The sequence below is a fragment of the Mastigoproctus giganteus genome, chromosome 5 (assembly GCF_048544385.1).
Source record: "Mastigoproctus giganteus isolate SK-2022 chromosome 5, ASM4854438v1, whole genome shotgun sequence".
Classification (NCBI taxonomy): domain Eukaryota; kingdom Metazoa; phylum Arthropoda; class Arachnida; order Uropygi; family Thelyphonidae; genus Mastigoproctus; species Mastigoproctus giganteus.
In genome coordinates, this window is record NC_143579.1 from 62819514 (window position 1) to 62845235 (window position 25722).

Genomic DNA, 25722 nt, shown 5'->3' on the forward strand with positions numbered 1-25722 from the left:
ATTTTCCCTGGAACAGAAGTTAAACTAACTGGTCTGTAATTACCCATATCACCTTTACATCCCACTTTGTTAATTGGGGATACATTTGCACTTCTGCCGACTGGGCTAGCCGGGTGGGTAAAGTGCCTGCCTGGCAACCCAAAGGTCGCGGGTTCGAATCCCGCCTTGGGCTTGAATCAAAGTACTGCAAAAAACCTTGGGAGGTGCACTATGGCCACAGAAGCCGATGCGTCAACAACTATCAAAAAATTTTTTTTTAAAATTTGCACTTCTGCAGTTCATGGGGACTTCCCCTGAGTCCAAGGATGTTCTCATAATTAAGGGTAAGAATTTGCTTACTTCCTTTGCTGCCTCCTTTAATATAATTGGACAGATCCCAGGTACCATTCTTATGTTTAACTTCAATAATTTTTGCTCCACTTTGCTCTGAATTATTACAAAACCAGTAATCACCATGTTACGGTTTGATAAACTTCTGGCATTTTCCTCCCTTAATTCCTCATGTGAATGTAGACGCAGAATACTCATTCATATTCATCTGAGCAGGATCATCAACAGTCGAACCATCGATATCAAGTGGACTAATCTGATTCATCCCCTTCCTTCTAGAGTTTATATAAGTAAAGAAGTTCTTGTTGTTTTTCTTAGCATCTTTTGCCAAAGATTTCTTGTAATCTGCCTTTGCTTGCTCAACTTCCATTGTGGCTTGATTACAGACTAGTTTATATCTGCTTCTGTGCACCTGATAATTTATATGTATCCCATGCATTTTTCTTTTCTGCCACGAGTCCCATTAGTTCATCTGACATCTATTTAGGCCTAAACCTTGAACAATATTTCTTAATCGGTATGAATAGCCTAGTAGCTTCCACAGTTAGTTCCTTGAATGCTTTCCACTTAGAAATTGCCGTTGGTGACATCATCAGTTGGTCCCACTGTACAGAATTTAAAAACTGTCTAAGACCTCTGTAGTCACCTTTAAAAAGGTGACTACAGAGGTCTTAGACAGTTTTTAAATCCTGATGGTAATTAGACAGTTTTGCATCCTGATGGTAATTATATCTTTAATTTAATCCCAATTAGTACACTGCGATCACTGCCACCTAGTGGTTCCTTTATCTGTAAATTTTTAATGAGTGAATAATCACTGTTAATAACCAGATCAAGAGTATTACCCTCTCTGGTTGCTTCTCGAATATGCTGCTGCAGAAAACAACAATCACTCAATAAATCCACAAAAGCCTTGCTAGTGTGTGAGTGACCAACCCACAAGTTCCAGTCAATATATCTACAAACTACAATCTATCAAGTTAAATTCCCTCATTACAAAACATTCTGATTTTCTGACCCATTCTATTTCTCTGCACAACTGTTCATTGTACTCATTAGAGTCATTATTCCGATAACACACTCCTACTCTCATTTTTGCTTTCACAGTGCTTATGTCACACCAAACTGACTCAGCATTACTCTGTCCATCTATGTCAACTGGATGCACTTCCTTAGATTTTATGTTTCTTAATTAACTCCCTAACCCTCCTCTCTTACTATCCATTTTGTACACATTGTACTCCCCAAATTCCAATTCTGCACTGCTTATATCTGTGTGATACCATGTATCTGATATCCCAACAATATATTTGCCTTTGATGTCTTGAGCAGCACTTCAAATTCATCATATTTATTTACTATACTTCTACATTGGTGTACATGCAGGTATACATGTTCCTGTTCTTATTCTTAGTTACCCTAACACAGCCCATGTGTTAGGGTAACTAAGATTTCATGATGACTCCCACCATTCCCTGAAACCCCCAGCACCCCTCCCCTCCAGGCCATTGCTCATTCTAATAGAAGCAGTGCAATAATTGTTTTCACCTCTGCCTGCAGCTACTATTAACTTTTTAGTCTGTGAATCCTCCCCCCCAAGCTAGCAGTTTTCTGACACACCTAACACTGCCTTGATAGCATCAGCAAACACTCTTGCAAGACTTCTATTTAAGTGTATCTGATCCCTGTAGAGGCAGTCTCTCCTGTTAACCAGCACAGACCATGCTGAGAAAAATTATACCCCACGAGCCGTGCACAATCCCTCCGTGGCCAAATTGATTGACAAGGCTCTCATCATGTACTCCCTGCTATCATGTCTGGGCAGAATTGCAGACACTTTCAAATTTAATTCTAACTAACTTACTCACTATTTTTTTTTTTCAGAATTGACCTGTACTTGTTAAGGGAATCTGCAGATCTCCTACTCTTAATGTTATTAGTGCCAATGTTACAACAATATCACCCTTTGTGCCCCTAAAAGATTATCAACATCATCAACTTTTGCTCCCCAGTAGATATACCCTGGTCCTATTCCGCCTATCCTATTTACACAATATATTACCCATCTCTCTGACAATAGAGTCACCAACAATAACTAACTCCTGTGGGACCAGCACATTCTGTCTCAGAGATTGCCGCTGTGTTGCCTGATACACAAGGGTGAGCTCTGGCATTGATTTGGGCAGCCGAGAGCTTGATGGGTCCCTCATTTTAATACCTTCAAGGGCATCTACTTGACTCATCAAACTCTCATAAGTGCCCATCAGAATGCTGAGTTGGCACCTAATTTCTTGACACACTCTGCACCTAGCACACACAAAGACATCCTTGGCTAGATCATGTCCTGTTCCAGAGAGTTCTGCAAATATTTCACAAGTTGCACATATTTTTAGGCTGTGTTGCATTGGAGAATCGCCTCCCTTGGTTCTCTCCCGAGTCACAGCACTCCTGCTACTTTGTGCCCATTGCTTTGCTGCTGTAGTCTAGGGCATGATATTGAAATTAATAATGATAATCAATAAATTTATTTAATTAATTATCAATACTACACTATCTAATAGATTCCTAAATGCAGTGATACATATGATGCTATCTAGTTTAAAATTAGAGCTACCTATTTACCACAATTCAAAATTTGAATTCTCTGCCCACTCACTCTATATGAAAACAATGGCTGCAAGATTTGAATGAAACAACGGTTTTATGTATATTAAGTAGTAACCTACAAAAACTCTATCTAAATTAAAAATAAAAATAACGAGCATAACTAGAACTATAAAGCTACTTATAAAGTACAATATGATATGACAATTAAGTAAATAAAATAGCAAAACACTGATGTTTTTTGGAGCTTGTAATTCACAGCTGGAACTTGTAAAGAGAGTCAGCACCCTCTGGGTGTAGACAATGAAGATAGTTCTTTTATAGATGCAAGTAGTTGAAGTCCTTAAAGTAACGAGACTATTGACTTATGCATACTCTTCTTCTCTTAACACGTTTGCTGCCACCTAAATCTGAGAGAACTCATTCAATGGGCTGCAATTTTTTAATTTTGAAAAAAAAAAATCAACATTCTGACATCCTGAGCATTCCGAAAATTTGTACATAATGGTTGAAAATTTGTAAAGTTTGTAATTCATTGCTAAAAGTGAACACTTACTTTTGTGCTCAGCTGTCAGTCAGAACAAATCTTAAAATTTTACGAAATTTTATTCATTTACATAAACTAATATCAAGACAAGCAAAAAACAAATAAAACTGTTTGTTTTGTTTGGTTTTTTTTTAGGAGCATTAGCAACTAAGGCCATATTGCTCCGGGATATGCGGTGGTTATTCCCTGACCTTTCCGCATCCTCCATATTTGGTGGTGACGGGCTTGAACCCCGGTCTAATCAAGAAGCGTGTGCTATGCACTGCTGCTCCTTCCCACCTGGCTACGGAGTCGCCAAATAAAAATAAAACTGTGTGCCGAGTGTAAAACAAATGGCAAGCATTACTGCATAGTATTCAATCAGTGTGTCAATACAGAATAATTGTTAATCTCATGTGCTTTTACATTTACATCACTCATTGGTTGACTGCTTAAGAATGACCATTTAAAATGCATTTCTGCATAGCAGCACAATGCTCAGAGTGCTGTTTTATGCATATATGCATTGAGCCAGCAAACCTGTAAGTCAGTGGTATAATTTTTCAAAGAACCTCACCCACTCGCACCTACAACAGAATAGTCTTCATTGTTTTTTGTAGGTGCCATGTGTTTTTTTATGTCCCTGTTAACTCTGTTGTTCCTTTTCATGTCTTCTCTCTCAGCAAAAATGACCATTGCAGCTTCTTGCGTTCCTTGATTGCTGTTAATTTTGGGGGCTGCTGTTGCAACAGCATTTCTTTAGCCCTGTCTTATAGTTCTTTTCTAGCTAAATTTTTAACATGTGAGTTGAAAAGGCTGATGTGGTCAGCCTTTTCAACATTTTCCAAAGTAATCTCTTTTACAATCTATAATATTAACTTGTATATCCTGTACTGGCTCTCCCAATAAAATGTAATTTATTGGATTACGAACAGGCCATAGTTTTCCCTAAATTCCATTGACATTTGATATCTTTATTTCTTTCTGTGCTGCTGTTTCCTTTTGTGGATAAAAATTTAAAAATAGCATGGGTTGGGCCATATGTCAGTTTTCTGAGAAATGAGTTGTAAAATTGAATTCTTTGAGTTAATTTCATGTTTGTGTTACTTAAGCAACATTATATTTACATGATATTATTTGTGATATTTAAATGAATTGGTAAACTGTTTTCAGTAATTTATTTCTTGGTGAACTTTTGGCATATATGACCCACACTTTCTACTTACTAAATGACACTTGAAATTGTTGGAAACTTTGCAACAACGATTTATTTTTACTTCACTTAGAGTGTCAATATTCAGTGGAGTGGCTTTAATTATTTTTAAGGTGTTGGTTTAGCAAGGTGAGGGAAGTTGCAAACTGAATATTGGTTGTAATTTTTGAGTTTTACTGTAATGAAATGTTGTTAAACTGTCATTAAACAAGTTATACATGTATATATAAAATCTATCTGGGTATATTTAAATAATTTAAGCATATACAAGTTAAGTGTGGTCATCATTTAGTCTATGCCAAATATGAGATGACTTAATATGCATTGTTTCAGTATATTTTATTTTTTGATAAAGGGCAGTTTTATATATTTTTTATTTTTACCTTCTGAATCTATCCATATATCTGTTTTATTATTTTCAGTACAGGATGAGAAATTTGCTTAATTTATTCACAGTTTACAATAAAATTATACATCAAAGCAATTAAATGACTGGCAAATCATGTCAATATGATTACCAAGCCACTATTGGAAAAGTAGTTTGTAGTAGGTTTTCTAGTAGAAATAAAATATCATATTCACTATATCAGCTCTCTTTTTTATGAATGTTTTAAAAAACTAATTTTCAAATGTGATGGGATATATTATTTGTATTCACATTGTTTTAGAAACAATCCCTGGTGCTGTTAACATTGCAGATGTAAAATGTCATGTTTATAGCAGTTGTTTTTTTTTTTCTAAGGATTTTTTCATTTATCTTTTTTTTTTTTGTAAAATCAATCCCTTTTAATTTTTCTTCTAATTTTGCTTCACATAAATGTCAGGTATTATTACAAACAAAACCAAAGCATTTAAAGTTAAAATGTCTGCCAGCTGATGCAAGAAAATAACACAGCTACTCTTGGGTAATGGTTCCCCCCCCCTTTTTTTTTTTCCCTATCAGTGTTTATACTGTAGAAATTATGAAATGACAGCAAAACCAGTTTGCAAAGACATTTTATCTTTGAATGTGTTTTTCTGCCATTCTAACAACAGGTAAAAGTGTTGTTTTTATCAAAATGAAAAAGAAAAATCAATTAATGTAAAGGCACCCAAGACCTTCATGGACTAGGACCATTATTCCTTTGTGAAAAATTATAAAGTACATGGAACTATAAAATAGCCTTGCACAAGTTCTGAAAGGATTAACAGAGGTGGGCTAATCATTTGGCCTCCTGAGGTTGTCTTACTTGGGTCCTTGATGCTCCAGATTGATACTGGAAGGGTGGTTGGAATGATAATTAAGGACCACTCCTGTGATTTTAATTATTGTTCTGGTGTTGGTTTTCTGTAGATCACTATATTATGGTGTTCCCTTGATATCTATAGACATTATTGACAATGAAATACCATGGTCTACAGAAAACTCATCAACACAGGAATCATTCTTAAATCCCCTCTGTTAATAACAGTATCTTGCAACCATAGAAAATTCCAAGATCTTCCACTTGTTAGGGCCTAACCAATCTCCTTGCCCTACCTTAAAGCTAAGGAAGAAATTAATCAGAGTGGCTAAAAACATAACGTCAAGACATTTCTTTAAAAATAAGGTAAAGGGCAATCTAAACTTAAAACAGATCCTCGCATTTCACCAGATTCTACACTCCACTTATGAAGTGATTCCCTTATTATAGGAATTGAATTCCACCTTCAGAGATGGGGGTTCTTGGAAGCCTTTCATATACAGACATTTTATATTCTGAGAAATCCAAAAGAAACAGGAGAAGGATCATTATTTCAAATTCACACACACATGATAGTTCAACATTTTAAAGGCAAATGCTCATACAGTAATCATAACAACCCTTGCTTCACAGCTATCTGGTGGCTTCCAGGAATCCAGTACCCCCAAGCACACAACAACCTTCCTGTGCTAATGTTCAACCAATTTTATTTCCCCAGCAAAAATTGGGAGCACCCCCCCCCACACACAGGAATGTCTGCAAGAATTGCTAGAAACAGAGCTATCCAGTGGTCAGTTTTATTTAGTTGGAAAGGGCCTAGTGTCTAGACTGTTTTTTTTAGTTCCAACCTTATTTTAGGACAGTTGAATACCCAAATTTGTTCTTTTTTTGTTAGCTTTTTCTTTTCAACTTTATGATATTAAAATATGTAGTTATTTTAACTTTATTTAACATGCAGAAAGGGGTTGATATGTGCAGCAAAAATAAATCCAGTTATATTGTAGTAAAAATGTTGCCTTTTCTTTATTACTTTATCTGAATTGATGTTTTTTTCTGCTTCAGCATGCCAAAGCTTCATGAAAAAGTTTGGTGAATGTTACAAATAATTAATTTTGTTCAGTGATAAATGATTACATTATTAATATTCTTTAATGTAATATCCTGAAATCACACACTCGTTCCTGTCATGCCTGCCAATGATTAAAATGTTTTTGGAAGTCTTCTTGTGCAGTTTCTTTTAGGTACTATGTTGTGTTTGATCAGATTCCTTGAACCAAGGCGCCTCCGTAGCCAGGTGGGAAGGAGCAGCAGTGCGTAGCACACGCTTCTTGATTAGACCGGGGTTCGAGCCTGTCACCACCAAATACGGAGGATGCGGAAAGGTCTGGGAATGACCACCGCATTTCCCCGAGCAACATGGCCTTAGCTGCTAATGCTCCTAAAAAAAAAAACCAAAAAAACCTTGAATCAACTCAAATTGTTTTTTTTTTTTTTTTTTTTTTTCATATCTTTTTTTTTTAATTTTGGGAATAGCTCAATCTTGTGGAACAAAACAGGCAAATAAGGTGGGTGTGACAAGTTATTTTTGTTTTTGTTGGTCAGAAATTGCCAGATGGTGAGTGACATGTAACACAACCCATTGCCATGATGAAGGAGCAAACTGTTTTGTTGTTTTAAGGTTATTTATACAGATTAATTCTCTCAACCATTTTAAAACTTATTGGTAGTAGGCTGCATTAACAGTGTCATCCCATTAAATTATTTCTGATAACACAATCTGTGACGTCAAAAAATGCAGTCAACATGACCTTCACAGGTGATACTGACTGCTCCGGTTTGGCCTTTATTGGCCATTGCCTGTTGGTCTTTGGGTCATATCTGTACACCCAAGACTCATCTCTGTTATAATTTTTGTTTAAAAATGCATGTTCTGACACAACTTGCTCAAACAGCTTAGATGAATTGAGGATTCAGTATTGTCTTTGATCTCAATTGAGAATGCATGGAATGAACTTGACTCAGTCAAAATGACCTAAACTGAACTGAACCAAATGAAAGTGACATATCCTCAGCTATTTCTCAGATGGTCATTTATTGGTCCAGTCAAATGATTGTGTGGACTGCCTTGACATTTTGATTGTTTCAGGATATTGACATATGATTTCTTCTTTCTTCATCTTCAGGTGAAAACCTTCCATTTACAAAACCCTTGAAACCATCTAAAAACTGCATTTTTCTGTCATAGTGTCATTTTATAAACTGTAACAAGCATTTCAATGTTTGCTTCCCAAATTTACAATGAAATTTAATGTTCTCATATTGTCAAATTTCATCATTTTCAATGCAACGGATGAGATAAAAAAAAAAAAAAAAAAGCGAGCGTTCAGCTAAAAGCAGCTTTCTTCCAGACTGGAGCATATAAACTTGGTTTATATGATCAAAAGATGTCATTGTAAACCCCATTCACAATCATTTAACTACTGCTTTGCATTCAAGAATTATCAGATCATTCACTGAAATTTTTGACCAAATGCCAGTACTGCTGTCGAGGCTAGTGGGAGCCAGACGTGTTCAAAGCTGCTAAGTAGATTTTTTTATTTATTGATTTGAAATTATTGTTTTCTAAAACTTTTGATTTAAATTTAGTAGTATAGCATTATTTTGTGATTTTCTGATTAATCTGGTGTACTTATTCTTTACTCGGCTTTGTAATTGCATATAAGTATTGGTAAGGATATCAAATCCACGTGTTACAAGTTGTAGCTCCACTGAACGAGAAGTTTTTTAGTCATATTTAGCCGCTTTATTGACCAATTGTTACATCAAATTATTTTCTATAAGTAGCTTATAGACCTAGTCAGGATTGTTAGTTTATTCTGAATTGAGACAGCGAGATTTGGAAGTTAATTAATACTTAAGTGTCCGTAGATTGACCATTCGTAACTTGCCGCCATTGTTATATGATACAACGTTATATCCAAAACTAGATAGCGTAAGCTTACTATAGTATAGTATATAATATAATATTGTCAATTATTCAGTAAAATCTACACAATATAATAGCATAGCTTAATTTAATTTATTATGATACTCACCTTTTTATAATCTGCATTGATGTTGGAATAAATTGGATGATAATTTTAAATTTAAGTTAGGATTTAAAAACAGAATTAAAATGTGCGCAAGGAAGTAGAAGTGCACATCTTCGTCCTTGGTTGTCAATGTTGAAAAATTTGAAACGATTTTAGTTATATGGTTGGAAACAGAAGGCCAATAGCCATAACAAGTGGCTTTCGTTTTACACGTCTTCAGTTGGCAATGGTAGAATGAGAGTAAATGCGTGTATTTAAGAAGACTAAGTTCCCGTGATGCTCCTGGATACACGTGGGAATCTCAGGTGCATGAGATTCCAGACTGGTGCTATGTTATAGGGTAGTTTGGAATTTAATACTTGAAGAGTGGAATGGCGGCGAAACCATTCTATAACTAGGGCTTCGTATTGGAATGGTTTCGCCGCCATTCCACTCTTCAAGTATTAAATTCCAAACTATCCTATAACATAGCACCGGTCTGGAATCTCATGCACCTGAGATTCCCACGTGTATCCAGGAGCATCATGGGAACTTAGTCGTCTTAAATACACACGTTTACTCTCATTCTACCATTGCCAACCAAAGATGTGTAAAACGAAATCCACTTGTTATGGCTATTGGCCTTCTGTTTCCAACCGTATAACTAAAATCGTTTCAAATTTCAACATTGACAACCAAGGACGAAGACGTGCACTTCTACTTCATTGCGCACATTTTAATTCTGTTTTTAAATCCTAACTTATTCAAGCTAAATTATTTAAAATTATCATCCAATTTATTCCAACATCAATGCAGATTATAAAAAGGTGAGTATCATAATAAATTAAATTAAGCTACGCTTTTATATTGTCAGTTATAAATGGTACTTTAAGAGATCTACAATTTTCGAATTGTCAGTAAAATCTATTAATTTTGTTAAACTTCGTTGTCAATTAAATTGTACTTTTAACTAAATACATATAACGACTTAGATTACAAAAGTAACATAATTAATTAATACATAACTTGATATGGAAGTTATAAACGGAACTCGTAGATAATACTTGATACTGAAAAATATATATAGCGTTATAAATGTGTTGGAATACAAGTTTAGGGTTATAATTTTGTACTGAAATTGAAATTTTATTGAAATTAAATAGAAATCATGACTCAGACCAGAGCAGCAAAGCAAAAGGCTCAAGCTAATGGGAGTGCTGTGGCTCAGAGGGGAGCTGAGGGGAGCAGTTGCCCTCTGAATCACAGCCTTTTAAAATGCACTGTTTGCATGATGTTTGTGGAGCAGTTGGGTACGGGACATGATATTGCCATGGGGGATGTCTTTGTGTGTGTGTGTGTGCGCGCCGCGCCGCGTGCGATGCAAGGAGTGTAAAGAAATCAGGCGACAACTCAGCATTGTAATGGGCCTATATGTGAGCTTGAAGGACAGTGTGGATGCCCTTGAAGGATCAAAATTGAGGGCCCATCAAGCTCTCAGCTGCCCACATCAACGCCAGAGCTTGCACTTGGTCATCACGCAACACAGCGGCAGCCCCCAAGGCAGAATGCACTGGTCCCACAGGAACTAGTAGTTGTTGGTGACTTGTCAGAGAAACGGGGAACATGCTTTGTAAAAAGGATAGGTGGAACAGGACCAGGGTATGTCTGCCAGGGGCAAAAGTTGATGACGTTGTAGAGCGGATATCATCTTTTAAGGCACAAAAGGTGATATAGTTGTACACATTGACACTAATGATATTAAGAGTAGGAGACCGGCAGAATTACTTAACAAGTACAGGTCACTGTTGAAAAAAGCTGTGAATTAGGGTTGAATTTGAAAGTGTCTGCAATTCTGCCCAGACATGATAGGAGGGAGTATATGATGAGAGCCTTGTCGATCGATTCGGCCCTGTAAAGATTGTGCAAGGCTCAAGGGGAAGAATTTTTTAAAGCCTGGTCTGTACTTGTTAACAGGAGAGACTGCTTCTACAGGGATGGGATACACTTAAATAGAAAGGGTACAAGAATATTTGCTGATGCTATTGAGGCAGTGTTAGGTGGGTCGGAAAACTGCTAGCTTGGGGGGGGGATACAAGGACTAATAGATTAACAGTAGCCACTGGCAGAGGTGAAAGTGATTCTTGCACTGCTTCTATTGGAATGAGCAGCAGCCTGGAAAACAAGATGCAGGATATTTCAGAGACTGCTGGGAGTCATTGCAGTACAAGTAAACACATGGGTTGTGTTAGGGTACCTAAGAATAGGAACAGGTACATGTATACTTGCATGTAGACCAGTGCTAGGAGTTTGGTAAATAAATTTGATGAATTTGAGGTATTGCTCAAAACAACCAAGGCAGATATTGTTGGGATATCAGAGACGTTGTGTCACACAGATATAAGGAATGCAGAACTGGAATTTGGGGAGTACAATGTGTACAGAAAGGATGGACAGGATAGGAAGGGAGGAGGGATTATGCTATTAGTTGAACACATAAAATCCAAGGAAATGAAGCCAGTTGACATCGCTGGACAGTGTGCAGTGTCGAGACAGTTTGGTGTGACCTAAGCATTGGGAGATCAAAATTGAGAGTAGTGTGCGCTATAGGCCTAATGACTCTGATGAGTATAATAAGAAACTGTACAGGGAAATAGAGTGGGCCAGTAAATCAGAGAGTCTTATAATAGAGGATTTTAATTCCCCAGATATTGACTGGAATTTGTGGGTTGGTCACTCACACACTAGCAAGGCTTTTGTGGATTTATTGGATGATTGTTTTCTAATCAGCATGTTTGGGAGGCAACTAGAAGGAGTAATACTCTTGATTTGATTATCAGTAGTGATTCTTCATGCATTAAGAATCTGCAGATAAAGGAACCACTAGGTGGCGGTGATCACAGTGTGCTGAAGTGGGATTTACTCAAAGAGGTAACTACCATCAGTGGTAAAGGGAAGGGTTATTGCTTTCGTAAAGGCCACTACAATGGTCTGAGACAGTATTTAAATTTTATACAGTGGGACCAACTGATGATGTTACCAACAGCAAATTCAAAATGGGAAGCATTCAAAGAACTTATCTTGGAAGCTACTAGGCTTTACATACCAACTAAGAAATATTGTTCAAGGTTTAGACCTAAATGGTTGTCAGATGAACTAATGAGACATATGGCAGAGAAGAAAAATGCATGGGATCCATATAAATTAACACGTGACACAGAAGCCTATGATAGATATAAGTTGATCTGTAACCAAGTTACAAAGGAAACCTCCTTTGTAGGTTTTGTAGGCAGGCGAAGGCAGATTACGAGAAACCTTTGGCAAAGGATGCAAAGAAAAACAGCAACGAGTTCTTTACATATGTAAATTCTAGAAGGAAGGGGATGAATCAGATTGGTCCACTTGATATCGATGGTTCAACTGTTGATGATCCTGCTCAGGTAGCTAACAAACTAAATGAATATTTTGCATCGACATTCACACGAGGAGTTATTCAGCGAGGGGGAATGCCAGAGGTGTATTCAACTCTGGCAGTAAGCTAGATAATCTTGTAATAACTGAGAGTAAAGTGGACGAGAAATTGTTGGAGATAAACACAAGAAAGACACCTGGGGTGGATGGGATCTATCCAGTTATATTAAAGGAGGCAGCAAAGGAAGTAAGCAAACCCTTAGCCATAATTATGAGAGCTTCCTTGCTCAGGGGAGGTACCCATAGACTGGAGATGTGCAAATGTGACCACAATTCACAAATGAGGATCAAAGGCTGACACAAGTAACTATAGACCTGTGAGTTTAACTTCTGTTCCAGGAAAATTAATGGAGGCACTGGTTAAAGAAGCACTGCAGGATCATCTAGACAAGACTTCAGTTATAGCTCAGACACAGCATGGTTTTGTTAAGGGGAAGTCTTGCCTGAACAATTTGATTGGATACTATGATGCAATCACAAAAGAACTAGATGCAGGGAATAACTTTGATATTATATACTTGGATCTTAGAAAGGCTTTTGATACTGTTGTACACGGAAGACTGCTGCACAAATTGGAGCAGTGTGGCATTGGAGGCAAATTGCTGCTATGGATGAAGGGGTGGTTCAGGGGGAGAAGACAAAGAGTGGTAATCAATGGACACCGCTCATCGTGGACTAATGTTATTAGTGGAGTCCCTCAGAGTTCAGTGTTGGGTCCATTATTGTTTTCTGTATTTTTAAATAATATTGATGATGGTATATCAATCTTAATGTCCAAGTTTGCAGACAATACAAAGGTTGGCGGGGTTGTTAAGGACACTACTGACGCTATGCTGCTGCAACAGGCTCTGGAAAGGTTGAGCAGATGGGCTGAGAGGTGGCAAATGAAGTTTAACATTGACAAATGTAAAGTACTACACATGGGAAACAGCAACCCCAGAGCAACGTATCAACTCTGGTACTACACTGACAGTGGTAGAGAATGAAAAGGATCTGGAGATAATTGTGCAGGCAGATATGAAGTTCTCTGAGCAGTGCAGACGGGCTGCAAGAGTAGCTCATGGTGTGTTGTCAATGATATACAGGAATTTTTCTAGCAGGGATAAGGAGGTGATTATTCCCTTGTATAAGGCAATGGTCAGGCCACACCTTGAGTACTGTATACAGGTCTGGAGGCCTCATTTCAAGAAGGATGTAGAGCTGCTGGAACGAGTACAGAGAAGGGCAGCAAGATTAGTGAATGGAACAAAGGGTTGCTCTTACGAAGAAAGGCTTAAGTTTTGCAAATTAAAGTGTCTGGAGACTAAGCACCGGCGAGGTGATCTGATAGAGGTGTATAAAGCCTTGAATGGTTTGAGCATGCTCAATGCTGATGCGATTCTTACTCTTGCTTAGAATAATCACTTGAGAGGGCATAAAAAATTGAGGAAAGACAGATGTAGGATAGATGTGTGGAAATTTGCCTTTAGCCAGTGGGTAGTTGGTTGGTGGAACAGACTTCCATCCCTTGTTGTGGAAGTTGATAGCCTAAATAAATTTAAGGCTCAGCTGGACAGGTATTTCGAACGAACCGAGGGGTGAAGTGGAAGTTTTTTTTTTTTTTTTCATTTTTGGCTTGCTTTCTTGCATCATATACCTCTACTAATGGTAACATTTTATGTATTTTTAAAATTTCAATATTAGAAACTGTTTTTATTCCCATTTACATCCTACTGTGATATTATTCACAAATTAGAAATTGTAAATTTTTCAATCTTAAAATAGTATATACATACTGGCCGAGAAATTAGCAGTCATGTCTTGCTATGTATTTTGTCATCATATGATGAAGTAAAAAAAAAAAACAGCTGTGCACACCTCTGGCACGTCTTAATAAAGAAGGCTCTGCAGGAGCCTATGGTTTCAAGTAAGTAAGGCAGAGATAATGTGTTCTCTGGTGGTTAAGATAATAATTGGTGCAGCAATTTTGCAGGCCAGCAGTTACTACAGAAACCACATTTATCATTTCAGTAGGTATATAATTCCTGAGAAAAAATAGAACAGGAAATTCTGTGCACATGTCGGGATGAAACCAAGGTATGGATGTGTTCTTATGCCAAGCACTGGGCCCTTATTGCATATTTTACACTAGTAATAGACCAAGTGGCAGAGTACTTGGAAAATGAATTACATCCCTCTACATGCCACATTTTTCTAGATAATGATTTGGCCTTTCAGGATTATAAGTCATTGTTCATCACACTAGATGTATTCACAAATGGCTTGAAGAACTTGATAGCAAGGTGCATTTATCTTCCACAGATACCTGACCTGGAACCTTTGCAGTTTTTTTGGGTATCAAACATTGTATTTGCTTGTGAAATCTTTTTCCTATGATTGCATCATAGTCAGTAGAATGTAAGAGTGATGTGGTGTCTTTCTTAACTCTACATTGATTCTGTAATTCATGCCACGATGAGTACATATTGTTCAATATGTTATCTAAATTGTTAATTCAAGTGCCCAGTCTCATGAAACTATGTATTTTAACCCAAAAGTTCTTATGAATTTAGCTCGTCACCACATATAAGGAATTTTCAAGGTTGTATCATCAAATGTTAGAAGGAAATATCTTTTAATTTATCATCAAGGGTTTTTTATCAACTGTTGTAATTTTACTACTCTAAATAATAAACTTTATTATTTAGAGTAGGAAAGTTTTATACTGCTAAAACTAAATAATGAAATGAATACTATCATCCTTAATGAATTAAATATATATAGTTATCCTTGAAATCAGCCAAAAAATATATATACCATATTTTTTACACTGCACTGTTTTTAATTTTGAAATTGTTTTATAAAGCACCAGTGAAAATTCACTCTAATGCTATAAAAAACAATATTTACATCTTTTAACGTAATAGTACACTGTGTTTGTTTCCCTTTATTTTGTTCAGCTATAAATGTTTTTGTTGTGATAAAAAATAAAAAAGTTTTTTCTTTTTAGACATTATATAAAACTCAAGTAAGAGAAATGAAAGAGGAGATTGATGAAAGGCAACAAGCAATTCAAATCCTTGAAGATGAAAAGTAAGTTTTTACATTTTAGTTGAATGTAAGGAGATTTCATGTTACATTATATTATGCCACTCTGCATGATTTTCGATATTTGTAAATAAACTGTTAGCTGTGTATAATTCAGTTTTTAACATTGATTTCAGAAATGTGATTTGTTTTTTCCTATCATGTACCATTTTTTTTAACAAATCAATTAAGTTAATATCACGAATTGTACAATTAGATAAGTTATAGAATATCTTAAATATCGCTGGGATTGGACTAAGTTCAATAGCAAAGCTTAATTTTACAGTACTCACCTTAGATGATCTGCAGTGGTTACTTGAGGAGGGTTGGAAGAATAATTTTGGGGTTTAAATAATTTAGAGTTACATGGGTTAATTACTAAGGATATGGGATTAAAAATTAAAACGGAATTAAAATATGCGCAAGGAAGTAGAAGTGCACGACTCCGGCCTTGGTGGTCATTGAAGAATTAATTGAATTAAGAACTCTAAAATATGCGAAAACCAGTGGGCCAAAAGTCATAACGGTTGACTTTCTTTTTTTATCGTTGTCAGTTGGCAATATTAAGCGAGGAGAGAATGCGTATTGTATTTAAAAGAATTTCTATGTTCCCGTGATGCTCTTTGCGACATGTGAGAATCTTAGGTGTGTGAGATTCCAGACCGGGGAAAGGTTGGAGGGTAGTTTCGCATTTATGATGTTTAATTTAGAATGACGGCAGAACCATTCTATAACTAGGGCTTCATATTGAAGAATTTTGTAACTAGTTTTTAATTTTATAATGGTAATAGCTGAATCAACTAGAGGGGTATGGTTGTGAGAATGTATGTGTAGAGGAAGTTCAGTACTGGATTGCCCTGTTCTGAAACTGTTGTAGTGGTAATAATAATCGGTTCCACAAAAACCTCTAACACAAGGGCTTATTACCACTACAGCAGTTTCAGAACAGGGCAATCCAGTACTGAACTTGCTCTACACTACATTCCCATAACCACACCCCCTCTAGTTGATTCAGCTATTACCACTATAAAATTAAAAACTAGTTACAAAATTCTTCAATATGAAGCCCTAGTTATAGAATGGTTCTGCCGTCATTCTAAATTAAACATCATAAATGCGAAACTACCCTCCAACCTTTCCCCGGTCTGGAATCTCACACACCTAAGATTACCACATGTCGCAAAGAGCATCATGGGAACATAGAAATTCTTTTAAATACAATATGTGTTCTCTCCTCGCTTAATATTGCCAACTGACGACATTAAAAAACGAAAGTCAACCGTTATGACTTTTGCCCCACTGGTTTTCACATATTTTAGAGTTCTTAATTCAATTAATTCTTCAATGACAACCAAGGATGGAGTCATGCATTTCTACTTCCTTGCACATATTTTAATTGTTTTAATTTTTAATTAATTTAATCCCGTATCCTTACTAATTAACCCATGTAACTCTAAATTATTTAAACCCCAAAATTATTCTTCCAATCCTCCTCAAGTAACCACTGCAGATCATCTAAGGTGAGTACCATATAAATAAGCTTTGCTATTGAACTTAGTCCTATCACGAATTGTATTATTGAATATTAAGTTAGGATTAAATGCTGGGAATTTGTAAACTAAATCTTCACACGTTTGCAATACTGACTTCAGTCATCTGCTTTTTGACCTTGAGAGCTCAGTGCAGCAGTGTTTATCAGTGTGAGCGCAATTTATTTTTGAGGTTATCAAAGTTATCATGTTAAACTTGTGCAGAAAAGTGAGTAAAATGTCTTTATGCAAGTGCTTGAACAGTCCAAACTTATTTTGTTATATTTTTGGAAGTTATGTAGTCCTAAAGCAAAGACAATATGTTACAGAATTTGTAAAAAATGTGTATCATGCTTATTTTGGAGTGAAACTTGGTGACCAAGATAAACAATGGGCTCCACTTAAAGTTTGCTGAACCTGCATTGAAGCATTGAGATTGTGGAAAAATGGAAAAAAGGCCATGCCATTTGCAATTCTCATGATTTGGCAGGGCCTACAAACCACTGTGATGACTATTACTTTTGATTAGTTAATGTAGAGGGATACAATGCAAAGAGTAAGAAGGGCATTGTGTATCCTAATATTTCATCTGTCATTAGACCAGTCCCACATAGAGGTAACCTGATGATTCCATGTCTTCCACTTATTTTGGTGAATATAGCAGCAGAGAGTGCTGGAAGTGAAGCTTCTGAAGATGTAACTGAAGTCTACATGCCTGGAGACACACCGTTCATAAGTAAAATTTGTTCTCAAGTAGAAATTATTGCACTATTATGCTGAAAACAAGTACAAGGTGTGTATTACCATATTATTATTTAAAAATTTGACTCATTGTTAAAAAATAAAAGGAAGCAAAAATTGCATTTTTATTTTAAATCACGTTGTTTTACGTTAAATAAGCATAATTAAGTTATCATTTATCATCGTTTGAAAAATTGTAGAAAGATGAGGAAGGTGCTTCTGTGAATGTTGGCCCAATAATGGCTAAAGATGTTGTATTTACATCTACCTGTTTCTTATCAGTTCTCTTGGAAAAAAGATGCAGTGAAGTTTGCATTGTGGCCGTCTTCTTTTCATCATAACTTTGTAACAAGACGTTGCCTCATGTATATTTGCAGACACCTTCATAAATCTATCTAAGTTTGGATCCTGGGACTCAAATAATGATGGTGCCTTTTCCATCAAATTAAAGCCTTCTGCCATCTGCTTAATGTACATTTTTTGCATTCTTCAACTTATTCTTCAGTAGCATTGTCCTCAAGCCTCTGTGATTCCATTTCTATTAAATCTTCATTTGTCAACTCTGGTATGTGAATATAGCAATTCATTAAAGTCTTTTTCTGTCAGATCTAGTTCAAGTTGTGTCCACTTGGAAAAGATCCATTAATATCTTCATCTCATTCTCCACTTCCTCAATAAGATGAGAATTGTTAATGAATATGGGGCATAAGTGTTTCCATGCACCATTTATGTTTGTATTTGCTATTTCAGGGCAGGAAACATCAGTGTTCTTCATGACCTTGTAATTATCATAGTTTTTCCAAAATTTTCAGTTTAACTCCATTATTGTCTTCTGTTGCGATTACTGCCTGTCTGAATGTTAATTGTAGATAATATTTCTTGAAGGACACAGTAACTCCTTAGTCCATTGGTTGAAATGTTGAGATGGTGTTTGGAGGCAAGTAGATTATCGAAGTTAGGATGAAAATCCTTTCTGAGGCGCAAGGAGGATTTTAAAAGGCAGCTTGTTCTGATTTCAATATTTTTTAACCTCGGAGATGAAATGGTAAAAAAATCTTTAAACAAAGCAAGTGTAATCCAGGCTTTGGTGTTAGTTTTTCAGATTAGGTAGCAAAGCTTTGGTTATGTTTTTAAGACCTTGGATTTCAGAATGATAAACTAATAGAGGTTTGAGTTTGAAATCTCCTGAAGTATTTCCATCATCTAGTAGAGTTATTTGATCTTTTGAAGCCTTAAAACCAGGCATACTCTTCTCCTTGCTGATATATGTTCTGTCAGACATCTTCTTCCAAAATAAACATGTTTCATCTGCATTAAAAATTTGTTCAGGTAGATAATCCTTTTTCTTGATAATCTCCACAAGTAATGAAGGAAATCTTTTGCAGCCATGGTATCCACACTAGCTGCTTTCCTGCTCACTTTGATGTTATGTAGATATGAACTAATCTTAAATTTTTGAAACCATCTGTGGCATGCAGTAAATGTTTCATCATAAACATTTTCATCTTGCTTGGCCTTTAAAAGTTGTCAAATAAACTTTTAGTCTTCTCTATAATTAGTATTAGATTAATAAGCATTTGACATTGATTCTGATCCTCTAAACCACTTAACTAAAAGCTTTTACATTTCATCCAGACCTTTACCACTTTCTTTCCACTGATTGTTGATTGCATTGGCACAACACTTTTTACGTGTTCCAAGATTTGGTCTTTTTGTCCTTCCGAATCAAAGCCATGGTTGATTGATTCATGCTATGTATACGTGCAGCATCTATCATTTTCTCACTGTCTTCACATTTCTTTATTATTTCTACTTCGATCATGATCGTACAATGCTTCTTACTAACAACTTCAGCATCCTTACTCTTGCATTTATCAGACAACATGATATGGGTTTGTATTCAAATAAAACATAATTGTAAACAATTTCGACTACATATGTACATCAAATGTGATATGCACCAACTTAACAAATTGACAAACAGTAATGGCCACATATGGATTAACATTGATGTACAGATTTGCTCCTATCTCTGAAAGTCGCAAGTAGGGAGCACCTGTATACTAAAAGAAGTAGCAAGAAAGGTAAGCAAACCTTTGGCCAGAATTATGAGAGCATCTTTGGATTCAGGGATGGTCCTTATAGATTGGAGGTGTGCAAATGTCTCTCCTATTCACGTAAGGGGGATTGACAAGTGAAGTGGGGAACTAGAGACTTCTAAGCTTGACTTCTGTTCCAGGGAAAATAAAGTCACTGGTTAAAGAAGTATTGTAGGATCATCTTGACAGGAATGCAGTTATATGGATATCGCAGCACGGACTTGTTAAGGGCAGATTTTTGTCTGACCAATCTGATTAGCTACTATGATGCAGTAACAAAGAAACTGGATGGAAAAAGTAATTTTGATATAATATGCTTAGATTTCACTAAAGTTTTTGACAGTGTTCCACATGAAAGACTGCTGTATAAATTGGAGCAGTGTGGCATTGGAGGGAAGTTACTGCTGTTGATAAATGAGTAGTAATAATTGGCACTGCTATTTTTGGACTAATGTTATTAGTGGAATCCCTCAGGATTCGGTATATGGCCCTTACTGTTTCCAGTATTTATTAATGATATTGACGAAGGCATATCAAGGCTGTTGTCTAAGTTTGCAGATAATCCAAAGGTTTGTAGGGTGTTTAATGACAGGAATCAAGGCATACCACTGCAGTAAGACCTAGAAAAATTGGACAGATGGGCTGAGAACAGAAAATTGAGGTTTAACATTGAGAAATGCAGGCTATTGTGTATGGACAGCAATAGTCCCAGAATAACATACCAATTGGGAGGTACCACACTCAAGGTGGTGAACAGTGAAAGAGATCTTGGGCCAATTGTATAGTCCTACATGAAGTTCTCTGAGCAGTGCAGACAGTCTTCTAGGACAGCTCAAGGTGTTCTGTCCTTAATGATATAGAGGAAATTTTTCAATTAGAGATATGTTGATTTACCTATTGCATAAGGCAATGGTTATGCTACATCTTGGGTACTGTATACAGGTGTAGAAGCCCCATTTGAGGAAAGATGGGGATCTGTTGTAATGGATACAGAGAAGAGTAACAAGCTTAGTCACGAAGAAGGATTTTCTTATCATGAAAGACCAGCGAATTGTGGCATTTTGTTGGAAACTAGGCACATGAGAGGGGACCCGATTGAAGCGTTGATGGCTTTAAGTGGATTGAGTAAACTACATACTGATGGAATCCTTATATTCTTTCTTGGACAATGCATGTGAAGAAACATGAACTTAAATTGAAAAAAGGATGGATGCAGGATAGATATGGAAAAATTTACTTTCAGCCATAGTGTGACTGAGCATTGGAACAAACTTCTGTCTGGTGTTGTGAAGTGGGTGGTTTGGACAAATTATTAGAGGAGATTGAGCAGATGATGTAGGCAAGTTTGTTTTTTTTTTTTTTTTGGCTGATGCACAGCATAAACTTGCTTTCTTGCATGGTTTGTATCTACAAATATCACATTGCAACCTCAATATACTGTGCCTGATTACACCACATTTTTGGATATGATGTGAGTGTAATTGTTCCCTCAAGAGGGACATAAAAAAATTGTCTATGGAAAAACACAAATTTCACAATAGACTATGAGAAGCAAACTTTGTACCGTGCAGAGGAACCAGCTACTGTAGTGGTTTCCAATGTATGGACCACTGAGCTATTGTATTCTCTTCTGTTGTATATTCCCTCAAATAAATGCTTAAATTTTTATAAACATTAGTTGGCAAACAGTAATTATTGTAGATGTTCAGGTTCTTCCCTGTCTTGCCTCAGTTAGAAAAATAATAAAAAATATGTAAATGAAATGTTAATTGAACATGGAACACTTGCAAAAATAAATATTTAGCTCCAAGAGGGGAAGGCTCCAGGTACTGTATTTATTAGTTGCAATGTATTCATTTATAAATTTTTGAAGACAACAGCACTTGACTTTCTTTTCAGGGATGAAATCACATTTAGAATGGCAAAAATTAATGGTGCTCTCTGTAATTATAGTGCATTATTATAAATTTCACTTTCTTGTTTGTAATCCAAAGTAGTATATATTTGAGGCTGGGGAAGGATGCCCCATAGTCTGATCCTGGTTTTTGCCTATGCGATGATTTTGAAAAAAAAAAAAAAAAAAACCCTTTTTGTGCACTGTTGTGTCTTTGACCACTCAGTTATGATAGCCATTACATAGTGTTTCTTATTTATGTAAATTGGATTCCATGTAGACATGTCCCTTTGGAAGTATGGAATCTATAAGAAATTGACAGTTTTGAAGTTTTATTTTTTAAGTATATGAAATATTGATATTTAATATTTTTATTTTGAAATACATTATTATTAAAAAAAAATCTGCCTTCAGTAATAGTGCATTTACAATTTAAATTGTTTAACCCATTATGTGAACAGATGGCAAAATAGTAAAACTTGAAGAGAAAAAAAAATGCAGAATAAAACATAAAAATGCTTGCTTCATTAGGTCTTCTTTTGGTCATCAAGAATTTGTGTTAAAAAATTGAAAAACAGTAAATTTTATTTTTGGCTATCATGAGGTTATTTTGCACTGTGTGTGTATGTGGTCATGAGTTGTAAGAGATTACTGGAAATAGCTAATGATAATTGTAGCTATATGGGTGAAAAGTGAATGAGTGACTAACGAAATGCTTTCTGTCAGTCATGATATTCAAACAGAAATATGAAGAGTTAACTGATATCTCAGCAGCAGTCTGAAGAGTTAATTCGTGGATGACATTTCTTAATTTTCTGTTTGATATTAGATGGCAATTTTGGCATTAGAATTTTTTATATATATATATATATATATATATATATGTGTGTGTGTGTGTGTGTGTGTGTGTGTGTGTGTGTGTGTGTGTGTGGGTAGTAGATAGATATTATTTTTCTTTTTTTATTAAAATATTTTTATTATTTATTCAGATTAAACCTTACTCATCAACTTCAGTTAGCTATTGCACGTGCAGATTCTGAAGCTTTAGCACGTTCTATTGCTGAAGAAACTGGTGCAGATTTGGAAAAAGAGAAAACTATGAAAGAGCTTGAAATCAAAGAATTAATATCTCGTCATAGGATAGAGTTATCCAACAAGGAAACAGCTTTTTCATTGGTATGTAAAAAAATTAATTCAATTCAGTATTGAATTGCAGAAGTTCTTTATCTGTAATATTCAATTAAATAAGTTTGTAAGTAATATTTTTTGTAAGTTTGTAAGTAATATTTTTTGTAAGTTTGTAAGTAAGTAATATTCAATTAAATAAGTAATAATCAAAAGGCATATTCATGCAGGATTAAGTTAACTAAATTAACATGCTTCTCTGCATATAAAAATAAATTTAATGAGAGAAAAAGGCACCACAGTCTATTTTTTTTTGCCACAGATCTTTTTTCAATCTTACAAAAATGCACAGAAATAAAAAAAAAAAAAAATAAATAAAAAAAATAAAAAAAAAAAAAGGACCAGTCAGGTGTACATCTGTAGCTTCCCATAGGAGTGGTCTGGATATGGGAAAAGCATACCAAAGGAACCTCGTGAGGCAGAAATGAAGAAGGAAACAACACCGACACAACAAAAAACAAAACAGTACAGAGGGACTTTATTCAAAAATGGCAACATAGCACTGGCTGACATGATACAGATGCATCGCTGCCAAAGATGGAACAAAGGGAAGAGGTTATCCTCAGTAGAAGATATGGCCACCCCTAATGTCGATGCAGGCTTTCCACCACCCGTCCATACAGTATGGACAAAATTGGGCATTCACAGATGGTCTGTTGTAAAATACCTGTCTGTGTGTGTGTGGCACAGAACAAAATACCAAAAGAGCAATGCACAAACAGCTACAAAACACACTTGTGCTAGTTGTCAAGGTGAATACCCTGCATGCTCTAGAGCACGCCAGCAGTGAAAACAAGAAAAGGAAATACAATGACACAAAGCAGAGCTGAATATTCCTTATCAGGTGGCAAGAAAGCTGGTAATGCCAATAAGTAGCAGTAAGTCTACATACTCTGAGAATGCTTCAGGGAAGTATTCCAATGAAACAAAAACTGAAATTACCATCCCACCAAAAGAGTCTTGCTCCCGTTTTGTAGTACTTATTTTGCTCTCAAAAGTCAGTACAAAATACTCAGCACTTAGCCAACTGCCCCTCCTATATCAATACAAAACCAAATAATACAGAGAAAGCAAAAATTGTGACCCACAGCCTACAGTGATTGAAAAAAGTGGATACAGAGGTAAAGGAGGCAACTGAAGATACAGCCTTGGAACTCTTTGTGGAGGAAGATATGGACATTAGACAACGTCCATATTTCCCTATAAAGGATAAATCCAAGAATGAGAAAGCCAAGCTTTCAGCCTCTTGAAGGCTCACAGATGGTCTAGCAGACCTAAGAAACATTCACATTCAAAATATTTACAGTGAAATTGCTGTGGATTCTATTAAATCAGTGACAGACATTAAGACCTGCCTGTGTAATTATGAGCCAACATGCTTCTGCTTACAGGAGACATTTAAAGGCAAATGAGGACCCGTACTTTAAATCTTGAAATCATACAAGTTCACTATTACAAGATGTATATTTATGAGGACACATAAAGTAATCAGGATTATGTATATATACTGCTTGACAAAATTAACAGAGCATGTTGAAAACTTAGTGTAACTTGTGCAGCTTGCGATGAAATGGGACAAAATTTAGTGTGGTGGTGTATGATGAAATGAGGAGAGAGTGAGAAATTTCGGGCAGGTGTAAGGGACATTTATAGAGATTGTATAAGAATTTCCAAAAAGGTCACATTACAGAAGTTGATACCAGGTGCTCGAAAATATGGTCACATGACATCAGAACGTGTATGATCCCTCCAACGACTAAACAGGCCTGACAGCAGTGAACTATGCTCAATATAAGGGTGTCTATAAGATTCTGTGACAACAAATTCCATTCTTCCACCAGTGGAGACCTTAGCTCACCAAGTGACAGAGGAGTTGGCTGTCAGCGTGCAGTGCCTTGCCCAAGGGAGTGCCACACCATTTGATCAGATTTTAGTTTGGTGATTGTGCTGGCCACAGCAGTTGTTGGATATCTTTAGTTTCAAGATATTCCTCCACCACTTGAACTCTATATGTAGTGGAATTGTTGTGCATGAAAAGAAAATCTGGGCCAACTGCTCCCCTAAAATTTCACACACATGGTTTGAGGATCTGCTCTTGTTACTTCTGCACAGTTACAGTACCTCTATCAAAAACATGAAGAGGGGTGTGGCCATCGATCATTATTCCGTCCCACACAAGAACACTAACTCCACCATAAGTGTCCATTTCCCTGATATTGGAAGAATGGTACTGCATTCCTGTCTTCAGATGAAATAATGTCTAGAATCTGTTTGTAGAACTCATTGGAGAACAGATTTCTGACAAATGGGGCTCCAAACTTGGAGCCCCATTTGTCAGGGCTCCAAGCGACACATTCGTGGCATCAGTTTCGACGAGCTATGTAGTGTTTTGAGGTAAATTGGATACAAACCATTGGCTTCTTTGCGTAAAGTCCACTTGAATTGCAGTTTCTTAACACAGTCTGGTTGGAAATGTTTTCACCTGTGGCCACAGCAACCCCAAGAGACAGTTGGTGATAGGACATTGTGGGGTTCTGGGTTGCTTAGAGCCAGATAGTGGTCTGTTCTGGTTGATGTAGCCCTCAGGCAACCTTGGCCAGTTCTCCTTGTAATGTTATTGTCTCCTGAAACTGCTTTAATACAACACTGCATGATACATTAAGCCAATGTGCTACCTCTGCCTGTGACCTTCCTTCTAGAGTGTGTTTTTTTTTTTTTTTTTGGAAAAGATTACAGGGTATTACCAAGTAGCTCTGTCTTGCCTTCAGTACAG

At 36.2% G+C, this 25722-nt stretch overlaps 1 protein-coding gene across 1 annotated transcript in view; it reads left to right on the plus strand.

The window, feature by feature from the left end:
• The window catches only part of Rok (Rho associated coiled-coil containing protein kinase), a 403168-nt gene that overhangs the window by 291750 nt on the left and 85696 nt on the right, over positions 1–25722 (plus strand). Inside the window, exons 24-25 of the mRNA XM_090374570.1 lie at positions 15425–15507; positions 22754–22940. Of these exons, the coding sequence (XP_090230696.1) occupies positions 15425–15507; positions 22754–22940 (270 nt within the window). The remainder of the gene's footprint in view (positions 1–15424; positions 15508–22753; positions 22941–25722) is intronic.